Source organism: Hippocampus guttulatus, chromosome 16, assembly GCF_054856545.1.
Source record: "Hippocampus guttulatus isolate MCC_2025c chromosome 16, RoL_Hgut_1.0, whole genome shotgun sequence".
Lineage (NCBI taxonomy): Eukaryota > Metazoa > Chordata > Actinopteri > Syngnathiformes > Syngnathidae > Hippocampus > Hippocampus guttulatus.
In genome coordinates this window covers 1,009,751-1,037,718 of record NC_141276.1, presented here as the reverse complement: position 1 = coordinate 1,037,718, position 27,968 = coordinate 1,009,751, and the positions used below count along the sequence as shown (strand labels likewise).

The 27,968-nt window shown below is 46.4% G+C and overlaps 2 protein-coding genes across 7 annotated transcripts in view; one reads left to right on the top strand and one right to left on the bottom strand.

Annotated features, from left to right (window-relative positions):
- LOC147192304 (phosphoribosyl pyrophosphate synthase-associated protein 2) overlaps window positions 1–22,485 on the top strand; it is a 23,090-nt gene extending 605 nt beyond the window's left edge. Inside the window, exons 2-14 of one of the 5 annotated variants that reach the window (XR_015103286.1) lie at window positions 1,812–1,972; window positions 3,330–3,382; window positions 3,616–3,682; window positions 3,774–3,946; window positions 4,052–4,167; window positions 4,343–4,398; window positions 4,701–4,849; window positions 5,332–5,621; window positions 5,693–5,860; window positions 11,600–11,686; window positions 12,671–12,780; window positions 14,585–14,739; window positions 16,516–22,485. Coding sequence is in view for 4 of the 5 variants with exons in the window: in XM_086133957.1 (XP_085990083.1) it covers window positions 1,890–1,972; window positions 3,330–3,382; window positions 3,616–3,682; window positions 3,774–3,946; window positions 4,052–4,167; window positions 4,343–4,398; window positions 4,701–4,849; window positions 5,332–5,621; window positions 5,693–5,851 (1,146 nt within the window). In the remaining variant the exon portion in view is untranslated. The other 4 variants (XM_086133959.1, XM_086133958.1, XM_086133957.1 and 1 more) reach the window with 4 other exon arrangements.
- Window positions 8,444–27,968, bottom strand: LOC147192303 (neurabin-2-like). Of its 2 annotated transcripts, XM_086133955.1 has the most exons (15): window positions 27,829–27,968; window positions 22,523–22,909; window positions 22,222–22,427; window positions 21,689–22,021; window positions 20,462–21,133; window positions 16,506–16,638; window positions 15,815–15,935; window positions 15,590–15,694; window positions 15,206–15,341; window positions 14,556–14,699; window positions 12,659–12,712; window positions 12,408–12,539; window positions 11,707–11,804; window positions 11,516–11,612; window positions 8,444–11,329 (listed from the first exon to the last, which is right to left on the bottom strand). In XM_086133955.1, the coding sequence occupies exons 2-15, from the start codon at window positions 22,830–22,832 to the stop codon at window positions 11,276–11,278; spliced, it is 2,595 nt and encodes an 864-aa protein (XP_085990081.1). In that variant the 5' UTR covers window positions 22,833–22,909; window positions 27,829–27,968; the 3' UTR covers window positions 8,444–11,275. The 2 variants fall into 2 exon arrangements, with proteins under 2 accessions (XP_085990081.1, XP_085990082.1); XM_086133956.1 differs by lacking the exons at window positions 8,444–11,329; window positions 11,516–11,612; window positions 11,707–11,804; window positions 12,408–12,539; window positions 12,659–12,712 and adding an exon at window positions 14,036–14,156.

Below are 27,968 nucleotides of genomic sequence, written 5' to 3'. Positions count from 1 at the left end.
AATATCGCGTGTATAATAGTATTCTTGGTAGATGTGTTATATACGTATGAGGGAAGTAACCTCATGTGGACTGGAAAGCGGTTAAAACCAACCGCGACGTTCCTCGTTTATTTCCATGAATGTGAACTGTGGTTACTCCAACGTCAAATGAGTGAAATTGTCTGAATGTTAGTGAGGTTGTATTATCAGTCTGCTCAAGTCCGTCCCGTTGCCATGCTCGGCTCGGCGTCGCTCGAATATAAAAATAGCCCGAGGGTGTATTTGCATTTCTTTATTTTGACCAACGGACTGTGTTACTTCCAGCACTGCGCAGTCACTTGATGAACTTGGTTTCAATCATTTCACATTTGTGACCGCTACTATCCAATCACTTCTTAACCAGCATTTGTAATAAAATTTGTTATAACAATCTAATTGCAATTATGTTTCGCCTTCAAGAGTCTGTGACCGATTACCACTGTTAACGAGTGCTTAAAGCAAGGACAGGGATGTCCTACTCGAGGCTGGCAAGGTTTATCATCGAGCCCTGAGAAGCCTGATAATGATCCGGATCATTTGAATCGGGAAGTTTGATGGAGAACCGGGATTGGACACCCCTAGCCTAAAGCCTTCCTAACTTCACTTTTAGTTTGTAGTGCTTGTCAAGTGAAATCTGCGATTTGTTTCCAAATACCTCATACATGTTTGAATATAATTGCTGAAACCATATGCAAAGACGAAAAACTCTGTGGTTCTGAATTGTGAAGCTAAAAATTTCAACGTTTTTTTTTTTAACCCATTTCTTTGTTCCTTGTTTTTGGGGGTGTGACTAAAACCGTGCTGCAATTTGGTGTAGAGCATGAGTCGCCCTCCCCCACTCACTAAATTAGAGTTTGAGCAGTGAAATAGTTCCGCAGCTGGTCAGCCATTAAATGACGTCCCCACGAATGAGTGGCAAGGCCCCGTCACACTGCACTTAACGGAGTGCAGCAGGCATCACGAACCCATTCGTTCAAATCGGTGAATATACGACTCGGCGAGCACCAAAGTGCGAATATGCCGGGGTCCGCTCCACCGTATCATAAAAGTGCTGCGCCGTGCTGAGTCGGTCCCGCACTACCCGAGGGTCCTCCGAGCCACTTGACTCAACTTCTCAGTTTTCACTCCACGTCTGGACTTGTCAGCTGTGAAAACAAGTGCCGCTTGTGCTCAAAGACCGAAATTGTGCCTGAGTCATTTTCCATATGTATCAGGTCAGCTCACTACCTAGCGTGTTGCAACTATTCCCTTTTCCGCGAAAAGGCAGTCAAAACATCAGCCGTTTTGTCAGAATAATGCCGAAGACTTCTTTTAGATAATATCATACTGATTCAAATTGAGGTCGTGTGTTTGTTTGTGTCATGCAACGCACAACTGCCGAGACCAGGAGCGTGCCAATACTGTCTGTTTGTGAAGTACTCCGAAAAACCATTCGAGACCGCATCCCAAACTTTCTGGGTTGGCGCAAAACTTTCTGCCACGTTCAAGAAAAGCGTTTGAGCAATAATCAACAAAACATCTTAAAAACGTTTCCATTTTAGCTGCGAGGCATAATAAATATGGCGTCTCTGTGTTCTATATATCGACCAGTACTGATATTTAAGTCCTTGAAGTACTCAGCCTGAAGAAAGTGGTACTAGTACGCTGAAAGGGGCCCGATAAGTTTTGGGAAAACAGCCCTTCAGGTTGGTGACCGTTTCGTCCGAGCTGCGGCAGATGAGCCCGAGAGTCGACTTGAGTGGTTTTGTTGAGCGCTAACAAAGTCTTTGCTCCGCCCTCTGTCTGTCGTGTAGGAAGGACTCAGCGCGGCGTGGGTGCCTCGGGATCCTCTGCCTGAGTGTGTGGAGACTAGCGGCCCAAACCCCAGCGACATGAACCACACCAAGGGCGGCCTGGTCATCTTCACCGCCAACTCGCACCCATCCAGCCGCGAGTTGGGCAAGAGGATCGCCGAGTGAGTACGCGACCGTTTGATCGTACGATCCGGCGCCTCCTTCATCTCGGAAAGAGCGAGAAGGCGGCTTCTTGTACGGAGCGGTGCGTTTCTCTCAAGCTTCCTGTAAACAGTGCTCGCATGCGGCTGAATCACCGCTTCTGGTCGGGTCATCGCGCGCCGTGTTGACAGTGCGCGACCACCAGCACCGCTTGCAGCGGTGCCAACGCTTCACGATCGCAGTGACAAGTCAGCAAAGTGGATGCAGACCGCCGTCAGACGAGCATCTTTCCCTTCCCCCCCACAGTCCAATCCAAGACGAACGTTTTTTGAAGCGTTTATGAAGGGTCAGTTGTGACATCTTTAGCTATATGTATTCACAGAGCTGCGACTCCACCAACACTCGCGACGCTTAACTCCGCTCCCAAGGACGTGGGAGTCCGGGAATGTTTGAGAGAACAACTCTCCCGCTTGACTCGGTTCTTGAGGCGTCGACGTCGCGTACGAGGCTCATTCTGTGATGACAGTGAACACGAGATATACGCGCTGCAGGCTTACTCATCAAGTTTTCCCAAAAGGGGCCGCTTACATTCATTTCGACCCAAGGCCTGTAAGAAGTCATTTTTTGCAATTAATGGGAGCTCTCAAGTTGTTTTTCTTCAGCGAGCTGAACTTCCCATGTGACAGCTGATCATCAGACTCCACATTGTAGCCTGATTTAAAAAAAAAAACGGTTAACATTTCTGTTTCACTTGTGCTTAAGCCCCCCCGCCCCCCTGCAGTATCGATTAGCATACTTTGCAAGTGACTGGTCTTGTTTTTGGTCCAATATTTGCACATGCTCATAACGGTACATCCGAATGCCGTACCGCGTTACGTCACAGTGTTGTGTCTTCCAACTTGCATGATGAATCAAGCTGTTGTTGGCCATAATATTATTATTGGACATATTTTGGCTGCACTTCGTACCACTTGCTCAGCTTGTTCCACCGCGAGTGAGCGGAGGCGGCCTTGCTCGCAGGCAAGTTGCAACTAGTCGTGCCTGTGAGCAAGCCGCTCTGAAATTTGAACCACCGTGTCGAAGCAATGGCCAGAGTCCCGGTGCCGGACTGCATGGAAGCACCATCGTGCCACGGCCCAAAAAGTAAGCAGAACCGCGAGTCTATCACAGAGAAATGTTAGCAAACAATGTTATCAGCAGGAGCTTCTGATAGGCAGCAGATGTGTGAACTTTCAGTCGGCGAAGCGGTCAACGTGGCGACGGGCCGGTTGTTGCTTGTTATTCATCGTGCATCATGTTTTCTGCCCCATGACGACAATTGAACAACTTCCATCCATCCATCGTCCGAACCGCTTAACTCTATTTGTTCTATCTCAGGCGATTAGGGGTGGAGCTCGGCAAGGTGCAGGTGTACCAGGAAGCCAACCGAGGTAAACGAATGAATGGAAAAAGTCTCGCTATCAAGTTTCCCACATGACTCCGGGAGCGAAATGTCTCTTGCTCTCAACTTTGTGTCGATGGGCACATTTTCTGAACACGGACATCTGCATTTCCACACAGAGGGGCTGTGTGTTTGTGCGTGGGAGGCGCCGCCCACTCCTGAAAGGCATTTGGAGGCCTCGCTCTTATCTTCTTCCCATGTCCTCTTGTTGTTCCCCCATAGAAACACGTGTCCAGATCCAGGAGTCCGTGCGAGGGAAGGATGTCTTTGTGATTCAGACCGTGGCCAAGTAGGAAGCGACTCCTAAATTAAATTTAGGACACGTCTTCCTCATGCTAAATGTGATCGTTTCTTTCTCTTTCCTCTTCTGTCTCGAGCAGAGATGTGAACACAACTATCATGGAGATGCTGATCCTGGTGTATGCGTGCAGGACATCTTGTGCAAAAAGCATCACGGGCGTTCTCCCCTACTTCCCTTACAGTAAACAGTGTAAGATGAGAAAGAGGGGCTCCATCGTCTCCAAGCTTATTGCCTCCATGATGTGTAAAGCAGGTCAGTCGTATGCATTTGCGACGCCAAGAGGATGAGAGCAGCGCGCAACGGCTCGGAGGGCAGATTGATTTGCACATTGGCGTTATGAGCCGTCGTGTTGTGTAGGTCTCACACACCTGATCACCATGGACCTCCATCAGAAGGAGATTCAAGGCTTTTTCAATATCCCAGTAGACAACCTGAGAGCGTCGCCTTTCTTGTTGCAGTACATCCAAGAAGAGGTAAAATTACTGTATGACTTATCGTGCCAAGTGTCCTGGTCATATTGATATCAAATCCAAAGCGGTGTTTTTGTGTCTCGGCCTGCATGTACGTTTTTGAGGCGATGCCTGATGGGGGAGCTGTGACTATTTTATTTTTTTTTTTTTGTCTTCTCCACATAATTTGGCCTTCCAGATCCCCGACTACAGGAATGCTGTGATTGTGGCCAAATCCCCAGCTTCTGCCAAAAGGTCGGTTCATCTCTTGTCAACTGCACACAGTAAAACCGTCCTCGATGTTGGCTCATTGTACTCGAAATCCACTCATCGGTGAAGGCCAAACCCCTTTTCTAACATTGCAGTCATATACGGTTCAAGGCCGTTGGCTGAAACCAAATATTGTCACTGCTCTATTGGTTCACGTGTGACTCGTTTTGGTTCAAAGTTGGCAAAAATGCAGCCTTCCAATGTTCTCAACCCCGTCGGTTTTTTCGACTGCCCCGTCTTTGCTCAACCAGCAAAACAAAAGACGTTTGTCTCCTCCTGGCGCGCAGGGCCCAGTCGTTTGCCGAGCGCCTGCGTCTCGGGATCGCCGTGATCCACGGCGAAGCTCAGGATGCCGAGTCGGACCAGGTCGACGGCCGACACTCGCCGCCCACCGTCAAGACCACTGGAGCCATACACCCGAGCATGGAAATACCATGTAATGACGATTGCCGGTCGCGCCCTTCTTTTCGCATTCTTGTGATGCGCTGAACTGTCGAAACGATTCGTTCTGTCTCTGACTGCGCTGCTTTCCCGCTAGAAACGAAGTGATCAAAGGTCAACTGAATGACAAAGAACTTGTCATGTGTAAAAGTTGCACATTCCATTCCCATTCTGTCGTAAATGTTGGGACAACACACACACTTGTAGGCCGTAAATCTCAAACGGTCAAATATCACATCTTTTAAAAATGACAGATGGGCCAGCTCATTTGCGCTTGAGGTAAAAATCGAATTGGCGGTGGCTGCAAAACATGACCTGGAGCTCCTCGACTCAATCCAGCACCGGCTTTTAACCATACACGTGTGTGCTAGGCCAGATGTAAAAATGGTGGTGGGGGGGGGGGGGTCCCCCGCCCGAGCTACTCTGTCCGGGAATCGGCACGAACGAAGTCCTTCATTCTTTCCTTGTAACTTCCAGTGTTGATTCCCAAGGAGAAGCCCCCTATCACCGTGGTCGGAGACGTCGGCGGCCGCATCGCCATCATAGTAGTAAGAAAGGAAACCCTCTCGGGCCGATCCAGCCGGGTCCGAGGCAGCCTTACCCACCCGCTCCTCCCGCAGGATGACATCATCGACGACGTCGACAGCTTTGTGGCGGCGGCGGAGACGCTGAAGGAACGGGGGGCCTACAAGATCTTCATCATGGCCACGCACGGCATCCTCTCCTGTGACGCTCCCCGATTCATCGAGGAGTCCGCCATCGACGAGGTGCGTCCTTTTGTCTCGACGGCCCGGCCGCTTCTCCTTTTCACCCCCGGGCGTTTGCGTGGCCCCCAAAGGTGGTGGTGACCAACACGATACCTCACGAACTGCAGAAGCTCCAGTGCCCCAAGATCAAGACGGTGGACATCAGCATGATCTTGTCGGAGGCCATCCGACGCATCCACAACGGAGAGTCCATGTCCTATCTTTTCCGCAACATAGGGGTGGATGACTGAACGATACGCGTGCGTACACGCACACAGACACACACACACACACAGTTACATGCCTTTTGCCTTGCCATACCTCAAAGCGTGCACTGGATGTAGACACGTGCACACGCCCATACACTGATGTCCTCCGTGTATTATTACTTTTATTTTTACCTTACTGTAGAAGCAACGTACACTCCTCACATAACTGGAGAGAATTTGGGCCTTCACCCGAATGTCCCTCAATCTTGAGAGTGGTCCAGATGACTGATAGAAAATTTCTCAAAGGAGTGCTTTTCTTCCCGTGTCTCACTGCGGGACTTGTTCCACGTCCTCGGTTTGCCGCTTGTCCCAAGTAAAACGACTGTTCTCTTCGTAGTCTCGCTCACGTGTTTCCACTCCATGGCAATTGTTTGCATTGCTTTCTTTCTTCACGTCGTTTGTAGTACAGTATTTGTAGTTCGGGCAAAGCAGAGTATTCGAGAAATTCGTCTTTGTCTTAATTCTCTAAGATTCTTTTATTTGTCAAAAATTTGAATCCTCCTCAAATCTTCAGTGTTTCAGCATTTAGAGCAATATTAGCATGGAACTTTTTATTTATTAATTTTTTAAAATCCATTCAAAGACCCGCAAGTCAGCTGGGGTCGTAGCGGGCACTTGGCGTCGGGTTTGGAGCTAAAGTTTCTGGTCAACGAGTGAGTTCTCTTCAGGATAATTGTTGGCGATGAATGTCCTCAAAGAAAGATTGTACCACACGCTTGTCGGTGTCTGTGGGCAGGACACTTCCAACACACGCGCGCGCACACGAATACGGTCCTTCGCCATGCAGTCAAGTCATTCGGGACGGATCTTGTCTTAAATCCGTTTTTTTTTTTTCAACGAGTCTCGCTCTGCGGCTTGAAAAGCATCCTGCTGCTATTCATTTGAAGTCTTTTGGTCAGTTCCTGTTGCTTTTTGGGGCCGATGTACATGCTACTGATGAGTCCTTCCAGCTCAATAGAATGAGAATTGCGTGTTGTTACCATAGTTACAACGGGGGTCAAATCTACTTGCTAAATATGAACTGGAATTAATTAACGCTTTTTTTAGCTTTTGGGGTAATGCCTTCTGATGTTACAGAAGTAATGCATGAGTTTATCCATTTAACGCTTTGTGCCATTATCTACTCAATAACCTCCTCGTGTTTGATGATCTGCAATGTCAATGAAGCGGATGTCAATTTGTCCTCCTTTCAAGTCAAATGTTGTTCTTTCACCTGAGTAAATATTTGTAAACGCCTGTCGTTGATAGTCTGGCGAAGGGTAATTGATCCAACATCGCCACGATCAGACACCTCTGGAGTTCGTCCTCAACGCGTTTCCATCAAAGAAATACGAAGCTAGGACACTGACACAGTTTTTCTAGCTCAAATTTTGACTGAAGCGGGTCTTAGTCACTTTGCCAGATGAGGTCCCAAACTGTTTTGTATTTATTTTCAGCACTAAGTGAATAAACGTGAAAATGAAGACCACTTGCCTTTAAGTTCATTCACATCACTATATATGCCTGTCTATATACAAATAGAGACACACTGCTGATTCACAAACATGGCAGACCTTTCCCACTGCGTTCACATTCATGGCCAAGATAAATGGTAAAAGAATACATTGTTTATGTTGTTGTAGTTCCACATGTTTATTGAAATGCTGATAAACAGGCATCTGTTCAGACGACCGTAGTGACAGCCGCTCTCGAAGGGACGCAGGCGCAGAGGTAACGCTCGTCCCAGTCACGCTGTTTGGCACCAACTCGTAACTAACATTCATTCAGCAAACTACATGGCACATCTCTTATTCCGTCACTTTGTTCTAAGCCAAGCACGGAGGGAAACAAAACATTTGGGGATTTGGGTAAAGAATCACGATGACAGCATTGTAGCATTTTCCTGCGTTTCGAACCTTGTTTGCATCTGCTTGACGGACCGACGCAAAGCGTGGCCGTCCGTGTTCGTCGCGATCGCAGGACAGCTTTTCCAGTTTTACTTCCACCCTGAGTATTGACACGTAATATCGGCCAAACACCTTTTTGACTTCCGATACCACCGTCGTCCTTCGCCCTGAAGCAAGGCACTTCACACATTCGGTGAGCGAAACACTGTACTTTGATTCGATGGCAAACATTTGAACGCGTTCGTGTTTGGGCGTGATGGAGGACGATGTCGGTCTGACTCCAATCGATTGCAACTCGAGTATGATGCGGAGAAGCCGGTGTTGCTTTTGGCTGTAAACGGGCCTTGGTTTGCTTCTCGCGAACACTGAGCAGACTTGGGGGGGGGGGGGGGGGGGGGGGATTGTGAAAGTATGTGAATATGGAAAGCGGTTGAGCATCGATTCCATGTCTTTGATATCCACCTTAAGAGCCGTTGTCTCATTGGCGAAGATGAAGAACTTTGCGGTATCTTCATGTTTAGAAAGAGGAGATGGAATCCGATGCTCAAATGGCTTCACATTCATTAAAGCTATGCAGAAAACTTTCAAGGCAAAAGGAGCTAACAAGGCAAACCAACTGCAACCTTTGCTAAAGAGAGTGACAACCTCAAATCCAGTCAAGAAGCAGAAGTGCAGCGATAGATTAAAAAAAAAAAAAACACACTTTTTTTTTTTTACATCCACTCAACAGATAGATCATGTTACCAGTGCAGGATCTCGGCATCCGTACAGGAAATTGAGTTTGTGCACAGCGCGAGGCTCCAGCTGTGTTCTAATTAAACGTGCTTTCCAAATACACAACACAAAAGATGGGAGAGGAAGCCATCTGGGCCAGACAAAATTAGCTTCAACGCGATGCCTCAACTGCTAATCCCACCGTTGGAACATTGGATGGGCATAAACTCGCATTTTGTCGAACTAAATACTACACATCCCATCAAACCGGAACGTTATAGGCGACAAACGTTCACCCGGTGGCTTAAGTGTGAGCATTTGGAAACAAGGGATGCCTGACGTGAACTACAACGGTTCTGCAAATTATTCCCATGTCTGTGTGACTACTTGTTTGAAACACTGAGAAAAAACGTAACACTGAGCGAAGTTAGCTGGGATAGGCTCCAGCTCACGCGGATGGATGGAACAAGTTCTTGACTCCGGTATCATCTAAAAGCACTTTCAAGAATTGGCAACTACTCTGGATGAACTTGGGGTATAGTATAGCTAACACGGGCTGACTGTTTTTTATATACAATACTGTCACTACAAACTGAAGCTCACTCCCCCAAAAAGGGGATATTTTGCTATCCAAACTCCTATCTCACTTACTAAATAATATTATCATCAATCACTTGATGATCACAATCAGGTCAATATGATGTGACTCAGAAGACGACATTTGAAAATGAGGACATTTCAAACAAGTACACATACATATATATATATATATATATATATATATATATATACATATATATATATGCATGCGCCGTTCATCCTGTCTCCTATGGTTAATTTGGTTGAAGGTTTCTTTTTTTTTCTTCCGGACAACGGACAAAGAGCTGAAAATACACAGCATTTGAAGACCCTAGTGGGCACTAAAGTTATTTTTGTAAAGGTTTACAAAAATAAGCACAGACAATAATTATTCAAATTCATTATTTTTTAAAATTAATTTACTTGAAGTCAGAAAAGAATGTTTTTTTTTTTTTAGAGGAAAACATTTTAAGTTGTCCATTTAATAAAAACAAATTAAAAGAAAACAGGAACATCCGATATCAATACCTCGAGACTACGGATCCAGTCTGAACTTTTTGTTTTTAATTGATGTATAAACTGTAAAACGACTGTGGTTGTATTCAAGTAGCTCTGTCTCAATAAAATGTACTAGCGGTAAACCTCCGATATGTTTCTGGTCCATTTGGCCCTCTCCAATGGAAGATACTGTATGAACACATTTGTGATCCTAAATCAAGAGGCTACAGATGTGCCTGTAAACATACGGAGAAAACACCAACGCAGACGGTAAAATCTCCATAAGCACTTATTAGACTATTCACACCCTGTTTGCCTGTTGAAAAAAAAAAAATCATTGAAAACACTCTTCAGTTTCAATGTGGACCACTGAATACAGCAACATGTCATCTTGACATTCGCCTTCCTCATAACCGGGGCAGGCGCACGTCGTTGAGTTGTACAGATTATCCTCCGCGTTAACTAGTAGTGAGAAATGTTTCCAATATTTCTCTTTCACGCCGAGAGTCCATTTGAACGGTGGAATAATTTTAGCCACAGTAGCTTCCTCTGTTAGTTCACTGTTCTGTTTACTGCATTGATAGTGTGACTGGAAATAAATACATGCGTTAAAAGTCTCACAACCGTGTTTGTTTGTTACTTTCTTAATTGTCGAAATAATTTGGCCGATGGGTGCTCCCTTTTTTGGGGGAAGGGGTGGGGGGGTGGCTTGGGCAACCTGCTCCCAAAACGGTTGGTGCACGTGGCTGATCATAACAAACCTGGTGGATACAAACAAAGTCGCCACATCCCTGACCAATGGCCGGTTTTTGTGTGGTTCTAAAGAAATCATTGATTTTTCCAGATTGGGAAAAGCAATTCGCAGCTACGGACAATTTTGGAGTGTTCGGTTAACCTCACGTGCATGTTTTTGCGATAACTGTGCTTACTTTAGCAAGCACATTGTTACATTTCTGATGTGATTCTTGACGCTACAGAAACCTCGCCGGGGACGTGTGCACTTTTTTTTTTTCCACCATCCGCCACAAGTCGTTGCTCAATTTCACACTTTTCGGTCGACGTTAAGAATATTTACAAACCAGGATGTCATCACGCTGCCATACCGAAAATGCAAATGTTTACCCGATTCCTTCGCTGAGGGAGAACTAGACTGACAATTCAGTTTAGTACGCTTGTAGGCTTCTTTGACGTTTCCTTCAATGTTAACCGACGGGGCCGAATCCGGGTTCAACCCTCATCACTTTTGTTCTGCGGGCACATTCGCTCTACTCGTATTTCCGGTGCGGGTGGCATTCGCAAACCGCGCGTGGAGCCGAGAAGGAGCGCGGCAAGAGTCCTCGGCTAGACGTCCCCCGTCGCTCTGGAAAAGCACTTAGTGACGAGCCTGCTTCGCTCTCATCCTGCGCGTCGGACGCTTTTCACGACGGGGGCAACAAAATAAATCATCTGGAAATGGAGCGCGGGGAGCTGCCAGGAAGACACACAAGGAAGATTGTGGGTGTCACACAAAGTGCATTCTGGGATTGGTGATAGGCCATGACTTCCAAAGCGGAGGTTTCTTTTTTCTCCGTTGTCCTCCTCCTCCTCTTCTGCGTTCCACTTTTGTCAGCATCCGTCCGCTTCCCCCCGCCACCGCCGCTGCGCGCGATCGCCCGAACGACGATCCGTCGGTGCGAAGGCAGAGCGCCGCGTCCTCCCGTCGCAGACGGGAAGCGGAGCGGCGGGCGCTCTAGGAGGGGTTGGGGGGCTTCAGAGCATCCACTTGGATCTCCAGGTCGCTAATCTGTGGGAGCAACAAGTCAACCTCACTCAGACATTTTAAATCCAAACTTAGAAGACGTTTGACAGGTCAAATCTATGAGACCTCATACACACCTTCTCATTCACAATAAAATTGTAACACACACACACACACAGCTGTTTTTTTTTTGTTTGTTTTTTAAAGAAAAGTCTAATCGACTTGACTGACCTTTTCCTGCAAGTTGTCCGCCTCTTCTTTGTGTGAGGCCTCGCTGTCTTCCTCCGCTTGACGCTGAGCCGCCTCCTTTTTCAGGTACTCAAGTTCCCTACAAGGCACGCGCAAAAACAAGACACGGACACATCAACGAGATCTTGTCTTGGCGTTGCAGAAGCGCATCAGGTTGGTCCTTCCGCCCTTACTTCTGCTGATATTCTTTGATCATCCTCTTGGCTTTGCTGTACTTCCTCTCCAAGGTTTGGTATTGAGCTTGGGTTTCCTTCAGGTGTTCATCCACTGCCTAAAAAAAAAAAAAAAAAGAACAAAACAAACAAACAAAAAAACATCACACACGTACTGTACTAAATCGGAGACAGCAGAAATTTCGGGGGGAAAAAACCCTCGATGAAAAACTGGACCTATTGTTTAAAATCAAACAAATAAGGTGGGGTTTTAGTTCTGAGCTTGTTTATCATTCGGTCTGATTCAATTCGTCACCTTTTTAAAAAAAAAATTGTCCATGCAGGCACGCTTCAAGAGTTTAAAAAAATTCCTTGAGCCACAATTCAAAAGCATAACGGGTTTCGTGTTTCTTTTTTTTTTTTTTGCCGGACAATGGTCTTTTTTGGTGAAGAGAAAAACTCTTGCCGAGCCGAGACTGTCGGAGCGGTCACCGCTTCTTTGCGGCGTGTCTCAAAAAAGCAGCTGACCGTTGGGTGCGGGTTGGAGCGCAAAAGCAATGTCTGATTTCCATGGGTTAGCTTTCCTTCAATGTTTATTGGTTGTTTTTATCAAATTCAACTTATTTCTATGACGACGGTGGATTGTCCTTTCACGAACAGAGCCGTACGAACCATTGTGTCCACGTGTATCTTGTAAGGGTGGTGATTCCTTCCTCAATTACCTTACACAGAGATTGGGCCTCCATCCAATAACCCTCCAGTTTCTCCATCCTGCCTTTACTGTCCCGGATGCTTTGTTCCAGCTGCGCGCGCTCCATTCGCCAACGCAACTTCTCCTGCTCTGCGTGCGCCAGCTGTGGGGGAAGTTTGTTATGGGCGAGACAGAAAACGAGGCTGCGGTGGCGCACACGTCTCGAATGCAACACGGACACCGCTACGTCTCGATGTTAAGAACTTGAAGGGGCTCTCTCACCTTCCTCTTCAGCAGCTGGATCTCGGCCTGGGTGACCGCATGTTTGATTTGAAGCTGCAAGGAGATGGAGAGCACAGGATGCCAGCGGCTTTAAACGAGCGACTGATGGGCAGCGCACATTTGTAAGTAGCAACGCCGGATGAGGGATCATCCCTTCACAATGAGTAGGTTTGCATTCTATTCAAATACATTATATGTATTATTCTCGATTGGTCCATTTCTTAATAGTTCACTATTATTTTACTTGTAGTCAAATTTGTTGTACTTGAAAATAAGACTGAATTGAATTGGGGGGGCGGGGGGAATCGATGCTGATAAACTTTACAATAAATATCGTTGTTGTCTGTACTGGAGCTTGAAAAGTGGCAATGGAAAAAAACCGGGTCGCCGGTCGGCGAACAGCATATACCGGTACTTGTCTCCACTGGTCCGTGACGCAAAAAAAAAGGTTGGGGACCACAGGTATAAACTGGCGTATTTTCCATTACATTAGCAGACTGACATTAAAAAGTGGCAAACTGGTATTTTTCCTGACCTGACGTTTGAAGTAGATCGTTAATCCTCAGCCTGTGAATAGTCTCATTCGTCCGGATTATTCAATTCTCCGGCCATTGACTCGAATGCATCTGAACCGTTCTGGAATCCGCAGACGTCTTTGAAGGCGTTTCGCCTCTCATCCAGACTCAGGTTAATCTCCAGCATTTGAGTTCCTTTCTGAGTCAAGTCCAGTTTGGATGGCTTTCTCTGATTCTAAACGTCTTTCATTTGGTACATGTTAGAGTACGCCGACGGCAGCTGGCTTCATTTTCCTCACAATCGCGTCTTGCTGAAATCAAAATGCACGTGCGCGCGAAGAAGACGCCCCATAGGGAAGGGAGGGCGGGCCAGCAGTCAAATTTCACGGCAGATTTCTGATACCTTTTGAAGTGTGTAAAGACGAAAGCGACAATAACTGCTTTGATTCAAAGAAAACTTCTGAAATGTTTGGAGCCGTCTCTTGGGGCCCTCGATCGCCCCCGTTGCCTAATCGCCGTCATCCGCCCTCAACTACTTTCTGCCTCACCTTGTGCTTTTATCTGCAGTTTTAAGCAGTCAACAAAACTGAGTATGGAACACAAACACTAAATAATCCGACTATGAAAAACCAAAGAAACACTGCAGGTGTGAACAGATATTTTCCAATGGTCTCTTCTATTGTAATACTGTCATTTGACCACCAAATGGCGGTACTCCTGCTTTTTAAGATTGGTTGCTCAATCTGAGGTGAGGCTGGCCGTTTATTGCCGCAATCATAGTCTCACCTGTGTTTTTTAAACGGGGAATACGCATATGGAAATACATGTTTTAAAAATCAATATAAATCACAGGCCAGGGAACTAAATTCAAAAGACATTTATTCAATTATGATTTGCTTAGATTTGACTCTTCTTCACTCTCCTGCCTCTCCTGACTGCACGTCTGTGGTTGTGTTGCAACATGCCGGGGGCAGCGCTGAGGTCTATTGAAAGAGATGCAGCTTCGTCAAGAGGCACGGCAGCTTTTCAACTCAGCTCCAGTAATATTCATTCTTCTTCTAAAAGAGTAGACCGATTCTACGATTGGGAGTCATTTTGCATCATCTATCGCCTTCATAAAGCCAAAAGATTTATTTTGGATGTTTAAATAGACAATGCTTTCTTCTGTTTCATGTGCCACTCTTGGTCAGCTTCAACGGGGAGTGACAAATCAAGAGCTTGAAGCGAGTAAGGTGTAAAGCAATCAACAAAAAAAAAAAAAGAGGTTTATATGGGCTCGAAATAGCTTCGATTTCCCCCACTTATAAACGAGGTTTCGCCGTAAGACAATTGAGGTGACAAATGTCGCCAAGAATACAAAGACATAATGTGGTTGATTTTACCTCCTTGAATTTGTGGGTCAACTTCTCAGGGTCCAGCTCGACAGGAGACAGCGAGTCTTGGTGCTCTGCCAGATCGAAAACCTCGATGGAATTTGGAAACATGGGACTCATCTCCTCGTCCTCATCTGTCGCATATTCACCCGTCTAGGAGACATCAGGCCGCAAGGAGCAAGGTTACAATATAGTAAGCGCTATCGGGCCTGTCGCATCATCTCATCTTGTACATATGGCACTGAGATACATGAAGGGTCACCGACGTGGTCGCCAAAAACGCAGCGGGAGGTCGGTCATTCCAAAGAGAGGGATTTTCGCTATTTTCTTCCAAACATTTTCTGTACCTTAAGTGACCACCAGGTGGGGATGATGGACTAGGTGCAAGAATACTGAGTCCACATAGTCCCAAGCCTTCGCCTCAAGCCCATCAAACGCCATTCTGCCATGAGTAACTTTTAACGTCACAAATTTCCTTCTGGATGAATAATTAAAAAAAAAAAAAAAAACTCCCACAAACACAATAACATCTTGAATGTATCTGCGGAAGACTGGAAGATTTGACAGATGCTAACATATTTCGCAGTTTCTTCCATTTCCAGTTTCTCGTATGATTAGGTGTCACATTATTGTTGGTGTGTGTTACGATTTAGTCTCACCTCCTCCTCATCGTCCATGTACTGCTTGTATCGCTGCTCCATCATCTCCCGCTGCCATCTTTCCTGTTCCAGAGTTTGTTGGATCAGCTGAGCAACTTCGCTCTGCTCCCCGGGCTTCTCCCGACCAATCACAAACCTGAAAATGATAAAGGCTTTGAGATGACCTTTTCGGGAAAAAAACTTTTACAAGCTCACGAGTTACAAAGAACAGCAAAAAAAAAAAAAAAAAACAGGACAACGTGCATGAACTACCACAGTGACGGTTGAAGTCACAAATACCAGAGAAATCAAGGGTATGTACAATAACAAAAATCGACATGTACATGCAGGAACGCTTCAATGTGACAAACGTGTAGAGGCCAATAAAGCGGTCGCGCCGCATACTTGACGGTGCCTGATGTGTTGCGTAGGACAGAGGCGGCAAAGCTCTGAGTCACGCCAACCAGGCTGGTCCCGTCAACCTCAACGATCAGATCGTTCACTTGGATCCTACAATTCACATCAAGGCAGAACACGATGTACTGTTCAGTATATATGAAAATTAAATTAAAATCGTGTCCATTTTGCAATTGGTCAAAAACGACAATCATTTGCGAAGCAGGCCTTTACCTGCCATCTCGCTGTGCAGCGCCACCCTCAGTGACCGTCTTGACGAAGATTCCCAGTTTCTCCAGACCCATGTCCGCTCCTGCACCCATTCCTATGATACTGATTCCCAGACCGTCACTGTCTGAAAGGCGCACACGCACGCAGTGTCATTATGTCATCTCATTTGTATGTTAGATATTTTCTTGATTCCATCGGAAATTAGTTTGAAGACAATAACCAAAGAGTGTATGGACTGTCACCCTTCGATCGGCTGTATTTATTCGTTGGAAGTTGTCTTTAACCACCCGTGTGGGGTTGGTTGCGAGTTCAATTCCATCACCTCCAGAATTACACCCCTAATGAGGCTAATCTCTGCTGACTTTAATCTCCTAATGGGATCACCGAGTTGTTCGCCAAATGATGGACGCGTGTTTGTCCACTAATAGCGGCGCCTTGTCCGTTACTGAGCACATGGACCACATGCATAAAATAGTCTGTGTTTACAAAAATTATACAATATGATTTGACACTGGCAGACAGGTAATAATTTAAGTTGTTGTAGTTGGCAATGACGTGCCATAATAAAAGCTGTTCCTAACATATTGCATATATTGTGGCTGGTCGCATGTGTGTGTGTACTTGGACAAGAGGCTTTTCTGAGTGGCTCAGTCATTGCTGATGTGTATGTTTGTGTGTGTGTGTGTGTGTTCACCTTTCTCCAGCTCAACGGGAAACAGATCCAGCTTCTCAACTCTCTTCTCCAGCTCATACTCGGCCGAGGCTGCCATTGGGTCCACGTCATCATTACGGCGATCATAGTCTTCGTTACAGTAGGTCGTGAATACCTACAGATCAGGTAAAACATGGAATAAAACACGCACGCATGCATCCATCCACCCATTTCTATGTAGCTTATCTTGTTCAGGGCCATGGAGATCTAAAGCCTATCACAGGTGACTTGGTGCAAGAGGCTTTGACTGGACACCAGTCAGTCATAATGCACACATACTGTAGAGCTAGAGGGGCATGCCGTATTACTGTAATTGACGGGAGGACGTGGTCTGCTATTTTCTTTAGCCTTTGTGATTGGGACGATGAAACTCAGCCAATACAAGAAATCCTGCTGGTGCGTCGTCAATATTCTTAAACACAACGCAGTCGGACACTGGTATAAAAATTGAGAAACTGACTGGCATTTAATGAGTTAAGACAAGAATTGGAGCAACAGCATAGTTTCATACCCAGAGACCACAGACGCCACGTTTGCCCTGAGAGTTGAGAAGGGGAAGTACCACGAGGGTCAGATTGAACTGTAATGGGTTGTGACAGATTTAGAAAAGGCCTAGGTACGAAAGGGTGCCATGGGAGGCGCTTTGGTGCCGTATGATGAAATTTGCAGGGGTCGAGAAGTAGTAGTGAGACGAGTATGAGAAGAGTAAGACTGTGTTGAGATGCGCTGCTGGAGGGATTGAAAGCAGACCGCGGAAATACAATCAGGGCGAGGTGTGGAATAATACAGTACTTTCATATGTAGTCGTCAACCTGCCAACTGGACGTGGCGGTCAATCAGACTTTTTGTGTCGGTCGTTCACATGAACGAACGCGTCAGTGACGTGAGACGCATGCGCACAAAGCACGACGTCGCGTGACATGCAAAAGACGATGACACGCGGCAGTGTTTGCGAAAGTAAATATAATCTTAGGTGTAGAGGCAAATTGTTTTAATCGTTTTATATCGACGAAAGAACGATGCCCTAAGCGGTGATATTATTTTTGCGGAAATGAGGCGTCGCGAAAACGTCCAGTAATGATGACACTAACGGTGACGTCTCATAAAGATGACGTCGTTTCATTGACGCGTGTCTGTGTGGTTGAATTGCATTTATTGTCATACTGTATGAAGTATGTTTACAATGTATGATTACAACATCCGGGTCAAATGGCTTGTTTACATTTAAAATCTTTGTTTTAATATCACTCGTTCTGCATCAAACCCATACTTTGGTGAAATGTTTTGCACTTTATAAATAATGAAATGGAGTCGACTATTATTTATTAAATGTGCCTTTGAGGGACAAAGAGGATACTGATGTTGATAATTTTATGACCACAATGTTCCACATTGTATTGTTTTTTTTGCAGATAATTACATTAAAAGAATTCTTACTTTATTGGTACGTTGCGGAAAACTTTCAAGCCAGGGAATCAAAATTTGCTCTCTGCAGAATCAGGACTGTTCTCCATGGAATCAACACTTCGTGGGGGGGACTAACTGAGACAAATTTGCACAACATGTCTTATCTTTTTAAAATATAGGCCCGGTTCAGAGAGTCAAACTGCAAAACAGGGTGAACACAGTCAAGAAGCACATTTTTAGGTGAAGAACGGCAGTTTGTCGTTGTGTTTCATGAGGAACAATATCAGTCAACGAGTAACCCGATGTTCTGAAAGTTAGCGTCGCAAAACCGAATTTTAAATCGTCTTGGCAGGTTGGAGCGAGTAAAAGGGGGATATGAAGTCCTCCGACTCGTGCCAGCTGTGACGCAAACTGTCACAGGATCACAAAGAAGAGCCCAAGTGAGAGCACACGTGACCAGACATGACAGGAATTCAGGTTGAGCGATGAGTGGCAGAAAAGAAGGGGCAGAACTCAAACGCACACAAGGTCAATTTCAAAACAGACATGTGGGCGGGATTCAGTGCGGGCAGAGGCGCAAGACGAAAGTGCGAGAGAACCTTCACTTTACAATATCGCCAATGCAATTGTCAAATATGACTAGAATAAAGCACAGTACCTTTTATACCATAGAACGCATGCGTGCAAGCAACTGCTTATTTCAACTGCTCAAATGCCTACGTGTGAACCACTACATCAATGGCCTACACCCGCTGAATAAATGATAACAACACATTTGAATTATAACTTCAAAATATGTGGCTGATACACCGACTTGTGAAAATATCACCATCCAACCTCCAGTCCAAATATCTCACGTGGTGTGTTCGCGCTGTCATCGGTGTGAATGCATAAAGGCCAAAGAAGCAAACTTCACCATACTTTGTCCCGTTATTAACTCCTCCCACCGTCTGTCTAAAAGCCCAAGAGCATCTGTCTTCCCGATGACCAGCGCCATGATCACGTGGCTCTGTTTCTGTGGCAACCCCAGGCTTGCCTGGTGCGATTTTGGCAATAGCATTGACTTGTTTCTCTCTTTCGCTCTCTCTCTCTCTCTGTCTGATAGATATGCTAATATGTTTGTTTGTGACAGACACATCCAAGGCGATTATACGTGGGATACATAATTCATTATATTGCCTCTGATACACAAACTGTAAACAGACACACTCAAATATAGCGACACAAATATGGTTCGAGAGCAGGACTGTTAAACTGCTTCTTGTTGTCACATTTCCTCCCTGTCGAGTAACTTTATAGTCGTGCGAATGTGTGTGTGCATTTGCATGCATAATGAGGCGTCAGCGTGTGCCCTGCCCTCCCAGATAGACTCATGAAGTCACCGATTTTCCATGGTGACAGAAAAGTCAACAAACAAGCTGAATTTAAAATAAAAAAAAAAAGCATGCAAAAAGGATCAACACAACTACAACATTTTGTACACGTGTAGAGTAGCAAGATAATAAGAATGGAAACAATCAAGGTGCCCTAACAAGTACAGTATGGTCCAGCGAGTTTGCCCATGCACTTCTGCACCATTTCTGACCCTTTGCCTGTCATTAAAATTCAGACATCAGACACTCCCCTGTGGAAAAAAAGGCACTTTGTTCCACTGACAACAAGAACTGTCACAACTGTGTGTATCTGAAACTTGGCCAAGTAATAATGTGGAAGATGAGCCTAAGTGGACCATCAACCATAAGACAGCCCATTTTAATGGCTCTCCAAATACAGCAAGTTTTCCTTTTGGAAATTTTGACCTCTCTAAATTGAGAATTTGAACTGTACTTCCCAAGATCTAGCGGGTACGTGTGCGCCCGCGCGGGTTTCATTTAAAAACACATACAGTCAGCCACATTCCAACTGCTGTTCTCACACTCACAGGGGTAGCCTTGTTCACTATTCAGCACACGTAAACGCAAGTGTGATCGAGTTGAGGCGACGAGGAAGGAAGTCTTCTGGCTTTTGCGCAATCCCACAGCCCTTCATTTGGGCTCATTGTGATTTGAGTTTGAGCTAACAACTAAAACTACAACAAACAAACAAAAAAAAGACGAGCATTTTATCGAGGACAGAAAATGCGCAGTGGCATTTTGGATCGGTAAATTGGGGTGCAAATGAGTAAAGTATATTGTTTGAAGAATCCGTGGTGCTGCCTGTCACGCGTAGGTCAATGACCACACGACAACTTGAAATTCCAGCAAATGTGTATTATAGTGAATCTGCTCCTGACGTGGCCGTAGCCCCCGCCCAGTAGCCCGGATGTTGCGCCATCCCTGGTAGTGTGGCATCATGGTGGCAGCACTGAGGTTTATTTGAAAATTTAACAGAAGAGAAAGAAGTGGCCTGGAATCGAACCCCGAACCTCTGCACCATGAGGCCGACGTGCTAACCAATAGACAAATGTTTTTGTTTTTGATTTTTTTGGCATCACTCTGAATAGATGTGAATGAAACCCCGAGAGTGGCTGGACTTCGAAGGTGCAGACTCACCTTGATGGGCTCAGTGCTGAATCGAATCTTTCTATTGGCTTCTATAGGTTCCTCCTCCTTAGGAAGACCCTCGATTTCAGTGCAGCTGCTTTCTGGATGGTATGCTTCCTCCTCTTCCTCATCGTCATCATCGTCCAGCTGGCTCCCCCCGGAGTCGTCCTCGCCGAGGCCGCTGTATGCGCTCACATCCACCAGATCCCCTTCGGAGTAATCCTCCTTCCTCGAGCCGTCGTCGTCATTGTCCTCTTCGTCACCCCTCGTCTCCGAGTCAGCTTCCGTAACTTCAAAAGCCGCCGGCTCTTTTTCCCCATTTTCGAGCGAAGCGTGGACATCCGCTTGAACCAACCTGGCCCCGGCCTCAACATCCCCCCTACAACAATCCTGTTCCGCGCTAAGAGGCTCCGCGCCCGCCGCGGCCACGACGGTACTCGAGCCCCTGTCTTCTGTCAACGTGAGCTGGCATTCCGACTCCGGTTTGGCCTCCGCGTGAGATGGGGAAGTGTCGTCGGAGTGCTGATCTCCCGAATGTCTGAATCTCTCCTCCTCGCTGAGCGCCGCGCCATCGATTTCGCACCGCGGGAGCGGATCCGTCTCTTCGACCTCTGCCGCCTGGTTGTTGACGTTTCCTGCTGTTACCTCTTCGTCCTCCTTGCTCGGAGGGGCCCCTTTCATCTGTGAGCGAGTGAGACAAATGTGGTCGTCATTTAACACCACAGTTGAGTCGGTTTCAATCGTCTTGCCTAACAAAGGGAAGCTGAGGCTACAAGCGCACTGAATTTAAACAAGCGTCAGGTCTCGCCTGAGCTCGGCAGCGATCTTCTTTTCGCCGACTTGCAAACTATTGCACCTACTTTATTTTTCTGTTTCGTTCACGTTAGGGGCCGTAATGGCTGTTGCTCAACTTGGCATATGCGTGTGCGTATGCGCTTTGGTAACAATGGTGGTGTGGCCAACAAAAACCTACACAAACTGTAATGCCGTCATATCGATGGCCCAAACCTCGGAGGAATATTCATGGCATCTTGATGAATATATAAGAATTTGGTTCTGAAGGTCGATGGGGATCTAACCCAGGATTCCCACAAGAAGTGAAAGTAATCGACGATAAATCTTGACGCGCAGCCTTTGGCACTTGGCATGAAAGTCGCCACTTTAGTGAAAAAGTGCTTTCATCCGACAAGACGTGAAGCGTCTGCTAAAATAACCCCCCTTTGCAAATCTCCTTACCTGGCTCCGACCAGGCCCCGATTTGGCTGGAAGTTTTGGCTTTGGTGCTGGGGCGGGTCTTGACCGACGGTTGGGGAGGTAGAGGTTGTTTTGGAGATCTGCCTTCTCAAACACAGCACTGAGTTGACTCACGGTGGGGCTGACGGCCTCAGCGGGCCCAAAAGCAGCTGCAGCGGCAGGAACGGGAGCAGGAGCGGGAAGAGGGGGCTCATCTAAGCGGTCCAAAGCCTCGGTAGAGCCATTAAAGCGTGCCACAACGTCCAGGCGGCTGTCTTGGAAACCAGAAGCTCGCTCCTTCTTCAGCAAAATCCTGTTGGTAGCAGCTTGTTTCTCCTGAAGGAAAACAAAACATTTCATGTTCATCTCTCATGAGTGTCACGACACGGCCAGCGCCTGTCTAAAATGATGCTCTCCTAATAGTGAGATCAGTTTAGTCTGCAGCAAGCAGGTGGTTCGGAGTTTGCCGACTTCACCGGTGATCCATACAGTCACACCGGAAGAGTAAAAGAAAGCAAACGATTGCCATTTCTCACCTGTAGTGTCCGTTGTTCAAACATCCTCCTGGTTTCCTGGAGTTTGGACAAGCCTGAGGAGCTCGCGGCCTCCCCGTCCGTTTTGGTGTCAAAACGATTGACCCTCTCTGAAACTGTACCCCCTAGTTTGAGCAGGGCACTGTGGTCGACGTTCTCGTTGAGGCTCGATGCCCTTGGCAGGGACAGTTTGACTTCTTGATCATTTCCTGCCAACGATAGGATGCTTAACTACGGAGGTTGTTCAAATAGCACCCCCCCCCCCCCCCCCCACAAAAACAAACGGATACTGTATATTATTTACCAATCACTTTGGCACCATCTTCCTCATCCCCTGGTGACTGCATCTGCATGAACATGTTCTTGATGCGGTGAACGTTTGATCCATAGCGCCGACCCCTCCCGTTTGGCCGAGGTAGGGGTGCCGGCTTGGAGGCGGGGTCGTAGCCTCCGTTGAGGTGATCGGTGGCTTTCTTCAGCGCCGCCAGGCCCGCCTCGTATGCGTTTCGGTGTGGTGAGGCGCTGCGCATGTTGGAGCTCCCGCTTCCCGCGCTGTTGCCGGCGGAGGCCCCCCCGTTGTCTGGCGCGGCCGAGGCAGCTTCTGTCTTCATCATGTTTGATAATTTAAATGTCCCCCGGTGAAGAGCAGCTTAATGGCGATGAGGCCGGCAGCATGTCTGGGCAACATGAGCTGTGAGACGAAAAGAGAAGAGAAACTTGAAAGAACAACAGTGTGGATCGATTCCATCAGTGTATGTCGCCATCATTTCATTCATTCTGATTTCAGTGTTTTGATATTTGTTACCACCGCTCAATAGGTCTGGTTTTCAATGGCCTTGGTTATTAGGATCAGGATGGTTACTCCCGTTACATTTTCGTAACAGATGCGCAGACAACCACCCCCCAAAAAACTGAAACCATGTCAAAAAACTTTTCAATTGTTCCTAGTTGTCTACAGGAATACAAATTGCTCCTAAATGTTATCCCTTTAAATTTGGGTGACCAACCCAGCAATGACATCAACAATATCATGAAGATTAAAAAAAAAAATCACATCGCTCTCGATGGTAATACATTGATGATGTCATAAAAACATCAAACCAAATAAATCCTTGATTAAAAGGTTGTGTAAAATAGGGGAAAGTAAAAAAAACAAAAAACAACTATAGGTGAAATTTAATGACAAATACACAAAATCCTTCAAAATAATCTACCGAAATCCAAGTCTCATTGCCATTTAAACCCATTTTTCAATGCAGGGAATGATTGTCTGCTCAGATCAGGTAGGCATCTCAACCAAATAGCCAATGTGCATTTGTTTTTCAATATAATCGCAGTAGGTTAAATATTTGTGACGTGTATCATATTTCCATTGAATGCAGGATTACATCTTAGTTTTCAATGCAAATTCAGAAAACGCCTGAAATATAAAATCTCATTTCCTAGTTTGCTGTGGTTCATGAAATGCCCATAGACCATTTAATATATATATAATGTTTTTAAAAAAGGCAAACCGGTACTTTACTGTCTGTTGTTTAGTGTCCCGGAATTGAGTCTGATTTAAAAGGGGTGATCCTGTGTCATGAAAATGAGCGACGGTTAATTCCGGAACCAATGCCAAGTAGTAAGCTAGCGCTTTCATTTCCAGAGCTCGGAGTGAGCAAAGAAAAAAAGTGAGTGCCCAGAAAGACAATAAAAACATTGCACTTCATTGTCTACAATGGCGTTTGTCTATTCATTTTCTGTAACTGCTTGTCCTCATTCGGGTCGCGGGCCAGCTGGAGCCTACGCAAGATGATGGCGCAAGAAGCAGGGTGCAACCTGGACTGGTTGCCAGCCTCTCACACTTCACGACACTAAACTTCATAAAAAATGTCAATTAGTGTGCTGGTCTGCAGATGTGGTGCGTGCATGGCCAAACAAATGCATCCCAACCTCCACTCCCTCAATTAGCGACCAAGTACAGTATGTGCCACCAACCAGAAGCGAATGCTGCTAATCTGGGCATCATTTGGGGATATCTGCACAATGCGATAGAGAGTCTTTAAAACACGCCACAGTCAAGCGAATCAAGGCCAAAGTGAAGAAATGTGTCATTGTTTGCAACAAGCAAAACAATGATTATTAGATGAGGCAGCGAATGCTTGGTTCACTTTGAATGTGTTCAAACACCAAATGAAATGGAAGTGGTTAAAAGACAACATGACGTCCTCATCAGTGGCAACACGGACAACCTCGGCCAGACCCGGAAATTTTACGGCCATTTGGCCCGCGGCCCGGCTCGGACTGGCCCGCGAAGTACTGCTTGGAATTAAGAAAATAAAAGCTTCAACATTTTTCGCAATGCGTGTTGGCTCGCGGCCCGGCTCTTACTGAGAAAATTCTCTTACTGGCCAGTGAAACTTTTGCTTGGAATTAAGAAAATAAACCCTACTTTCAAATTTTTGCGTGGACCAAAGCATCAAACCTTTTATTTTGAAACCTACTTGCGGGGTGCGTGCGTCATCGACGCACAGGTGCTCTGGCAGAATTTGCTTGATTACCAACAAGTCACGGTAATGGTAACCCTTCAAAATGTTCGTCCATGCCCCCCCCCCCCAAAAAAAAAAACCCTAACTGTGAATGCCGTGGTTTCAAGAAAATGCGGCCTGTTCAATAATTCTTGACTGAAGTCAGGGTTAAACCCGCGTGTTTAGTTTGTGGTGAGCCGGTCGCCCTGTTGAAGGACGCCGACGCGAGTCGGCATAACGAGACGAAGCATGCGGGGAAATCCAGACATTCGACTGAGGCCGGGAGAGCGCACATATCCCAAGATTTGCTCTAGCGACGCTAGAAAAACAAAAAGGCGATTTTACCAAACAACACTGAGCCCGGGAACCATCAACCAGGACCGGCTGTGCGATAGCCCACGACATCGCCAAGAACACGAAGCCATTTTCGGAGTGGGGAATTCGTTCAAGAGTGCTTGGTGGACTCTGGAGCGCGAAGATGTCCGGAGCAACAAAAGAAGTTCAACAAATCCAGGTAAGGACCGTCTCTTTTCCTGACGAGCATCTGTTTTGTGTGCTTCACATGTCCACCTCAAACATTCAAGCTACTATGATGCACTTGTCGAAGCTCGACAGGGGCTGCCTTGATCTCACTGAGCAAGAAAAACCAAAACATTTGAAACATGCTGACTTGGATTGTTTTTCTGCTTTGTTTGGCAGTTGGGACTAAAAATGTTGTGAGTTATGTTACGTTATGACTGGCATGCACAGGCATTGTGGCATCTTAATGGAAAGTGAAAATCAGAAAGTTCATGTTACTGAAAAAGAGTGACAGATGTTGCACAATTAATATAAGATAAGATGTCCCTTTGTTTGTCCCGCAATGGGGGAAATTATACAATAGAGTTGCATAATTTCACTGTATAAATCGGGGTTTTTTGTAAAGCAACCGCCGTCATTATCAAACAGCAACACATACTCAATCAGGTTCTGTAAACATTGTCATTTATTTCAATGTCAAAATGAAATCGATAACCGGAGTAGATTTCAAACTTTTGGCCCGCTCCGCTCAATATTTTCTGCTTCTCCTTTGGCCCCCGGGGAAAAAGAATGGCCCACCCCTGACTTTGGGGCTCAAGATATTCACATGCGAACACGTTGCAATCAAAACTCATCTTGTGATCCTGCCGTGACAAACCAGGCGGCTTCTCATACAGAGATCACGTGTACTTTAGTGGGCCAACGTGGAAAGACGCGCGTGCACACGGAAAGGAGCTGGCATCAGCGACATTTTCCGTGTCATTCATCGGTCCAAAAACAACAACTCTCTATCAACCGCTTTTTGGTTTGAGGTCAGTCGGTCAAGATCAAAACAGAATGAAAGCGGCATCAACACCATGTTGTAAATGTCCAGCGTTTGGTGAGCAGAGTCGCTCTCAAGAGAATAAAAATAAGAACCGGTGATTCAGCTACATGTCTGTCTCTTGCACAATTTTGTATCGAAAGTGTCACACAGAGAATAGCGCCAGTCCACTTCTCCATAAGTACTCCAGTCTATCGCGAGTGAATGCCATTCCCAGCACAGCTCACACCCAAAAAAAAAATCTGTTAAAGGTTCATTCCTCTGCACCCAAATAGTGTCACTTCCATGCATGTTTTTGTAATGTGGGAGGAAGGCGGAGTACCCGGAGAAAACCCACGCAAGCGCGCGGAGATTGTGAGATTACTCCAAATAACTGAATTAATTCACACGTACATTCATTGATGAGAATCTTTTTTTACCCATTTCAAATTAAAATGCGCTCGGATTATGTTTGAGGTGGCAACTGTAAAAGAAACTACAGCATTGCACCGATGGTCTTCACATCGGGGCTTCAAAATAGGGCTTATGACGCGCTAACAGCCAAGCCTGTGTTTTTCTAAATGACACACTTGGAGATGTAAATGTCTGGGCAGAGACAGTAACATAGTTTCATCCTATCAGTGCAATTCTCAGGAGTCTTTTATTGTGCCGATTTATCCAAATGAGTAGTGTAAAGGATATCATTGACAGTATGGGCTCATTTTCAATTTTACGTTTTAGTCTCTTTGCATTTATTTTTTCACTGATGTCAAAAGACTTTGACCTGAGGTCGTTTAGTTTTTACCCCGACGGGACAAGCCGAAAGTGGCATCAACAACAACCCAAGTATCTGCACTGCTACCTCAGCACACTCGACGAGTACTTTTGCCACCTCTCGTGCTGGCTTCTTCCGGCCCGAGTGTGTGAGCGTTATAATGGGTGACTGAACAACACTGTACAGCGACGAAAGCAAACGCGCCCACTGCGCCGCAGATGCTCGTTCCTGCTCTATTTTTTTCCCTCTTCTGTTGCCGGCGCAGGCATGACCGTGACCACGACTGTGACTGCGAGCACACACACACCACAGTGAACAGAGGACACATTATGGCAACACAATGCCTCCATCTATTCGCAATCCCCGCACAAGTGGAGGAAACTCTCAGGCCCGATGGCCTTGTGCAAAAAGAGCTTCTTCCCTCTGGCAGACGCGCACCGATCGTCTGGTCGTGTTGGCGCGGACGACGCTCACTGCGAACTTCCGTCGTCGCCAACCCCAATATTCATTTCAGGCTTTGTTTTTCGCTGAAAACATATCGGCGACCACCAGGCTACTTCGAGATAGTCCGCTGTCCGCCGTACAGTTTCAAATAACAGCCAACAAAACACCCCGACGCGTTTGTATTGTGGTTTCGGTCCATCAAAATGCGCCTCCGCCGCATTTATTGTTGAATGCAGCCACGGCCGATGAGTCAATATAAGAATGGAGCATCTTAAATTGCGGTGCAAAGAGATACCAAAGCGCTCGGCGTGCCGAAGACAAAGCACCTGCGGGTTGTGTGTGCATGTTACCGTGACATAAACGGTGGCCGTGTAATAACGTGTGACCGGCAACCGGTTTAGGACCCGGAGGCGGGCTTAGGAGAGCCAGGCCCCGCTGGGTGGCTGCAGAGCCGCGTCGCTTCCTTCCTTCCTTCCTTCCTTCATACCTCGCCGAGAGGCACAAAGCGCACGACGACGAAGCCCGAAACCGTCTGACAAGCCTCGCTCGGTTAGCCATACCTTAACATCCGCTTGTGTTCGGTCGATTGCAGTCCATCGTACGTTTTGTGCTGCCGCCGCCGCCGCCGCCGCTGCGTCCTGCTGGCGAAACAGACCGAGTGGCGGCTTTCTGCTCCTCCTCCTCCTCCTCTTCCTCCCCC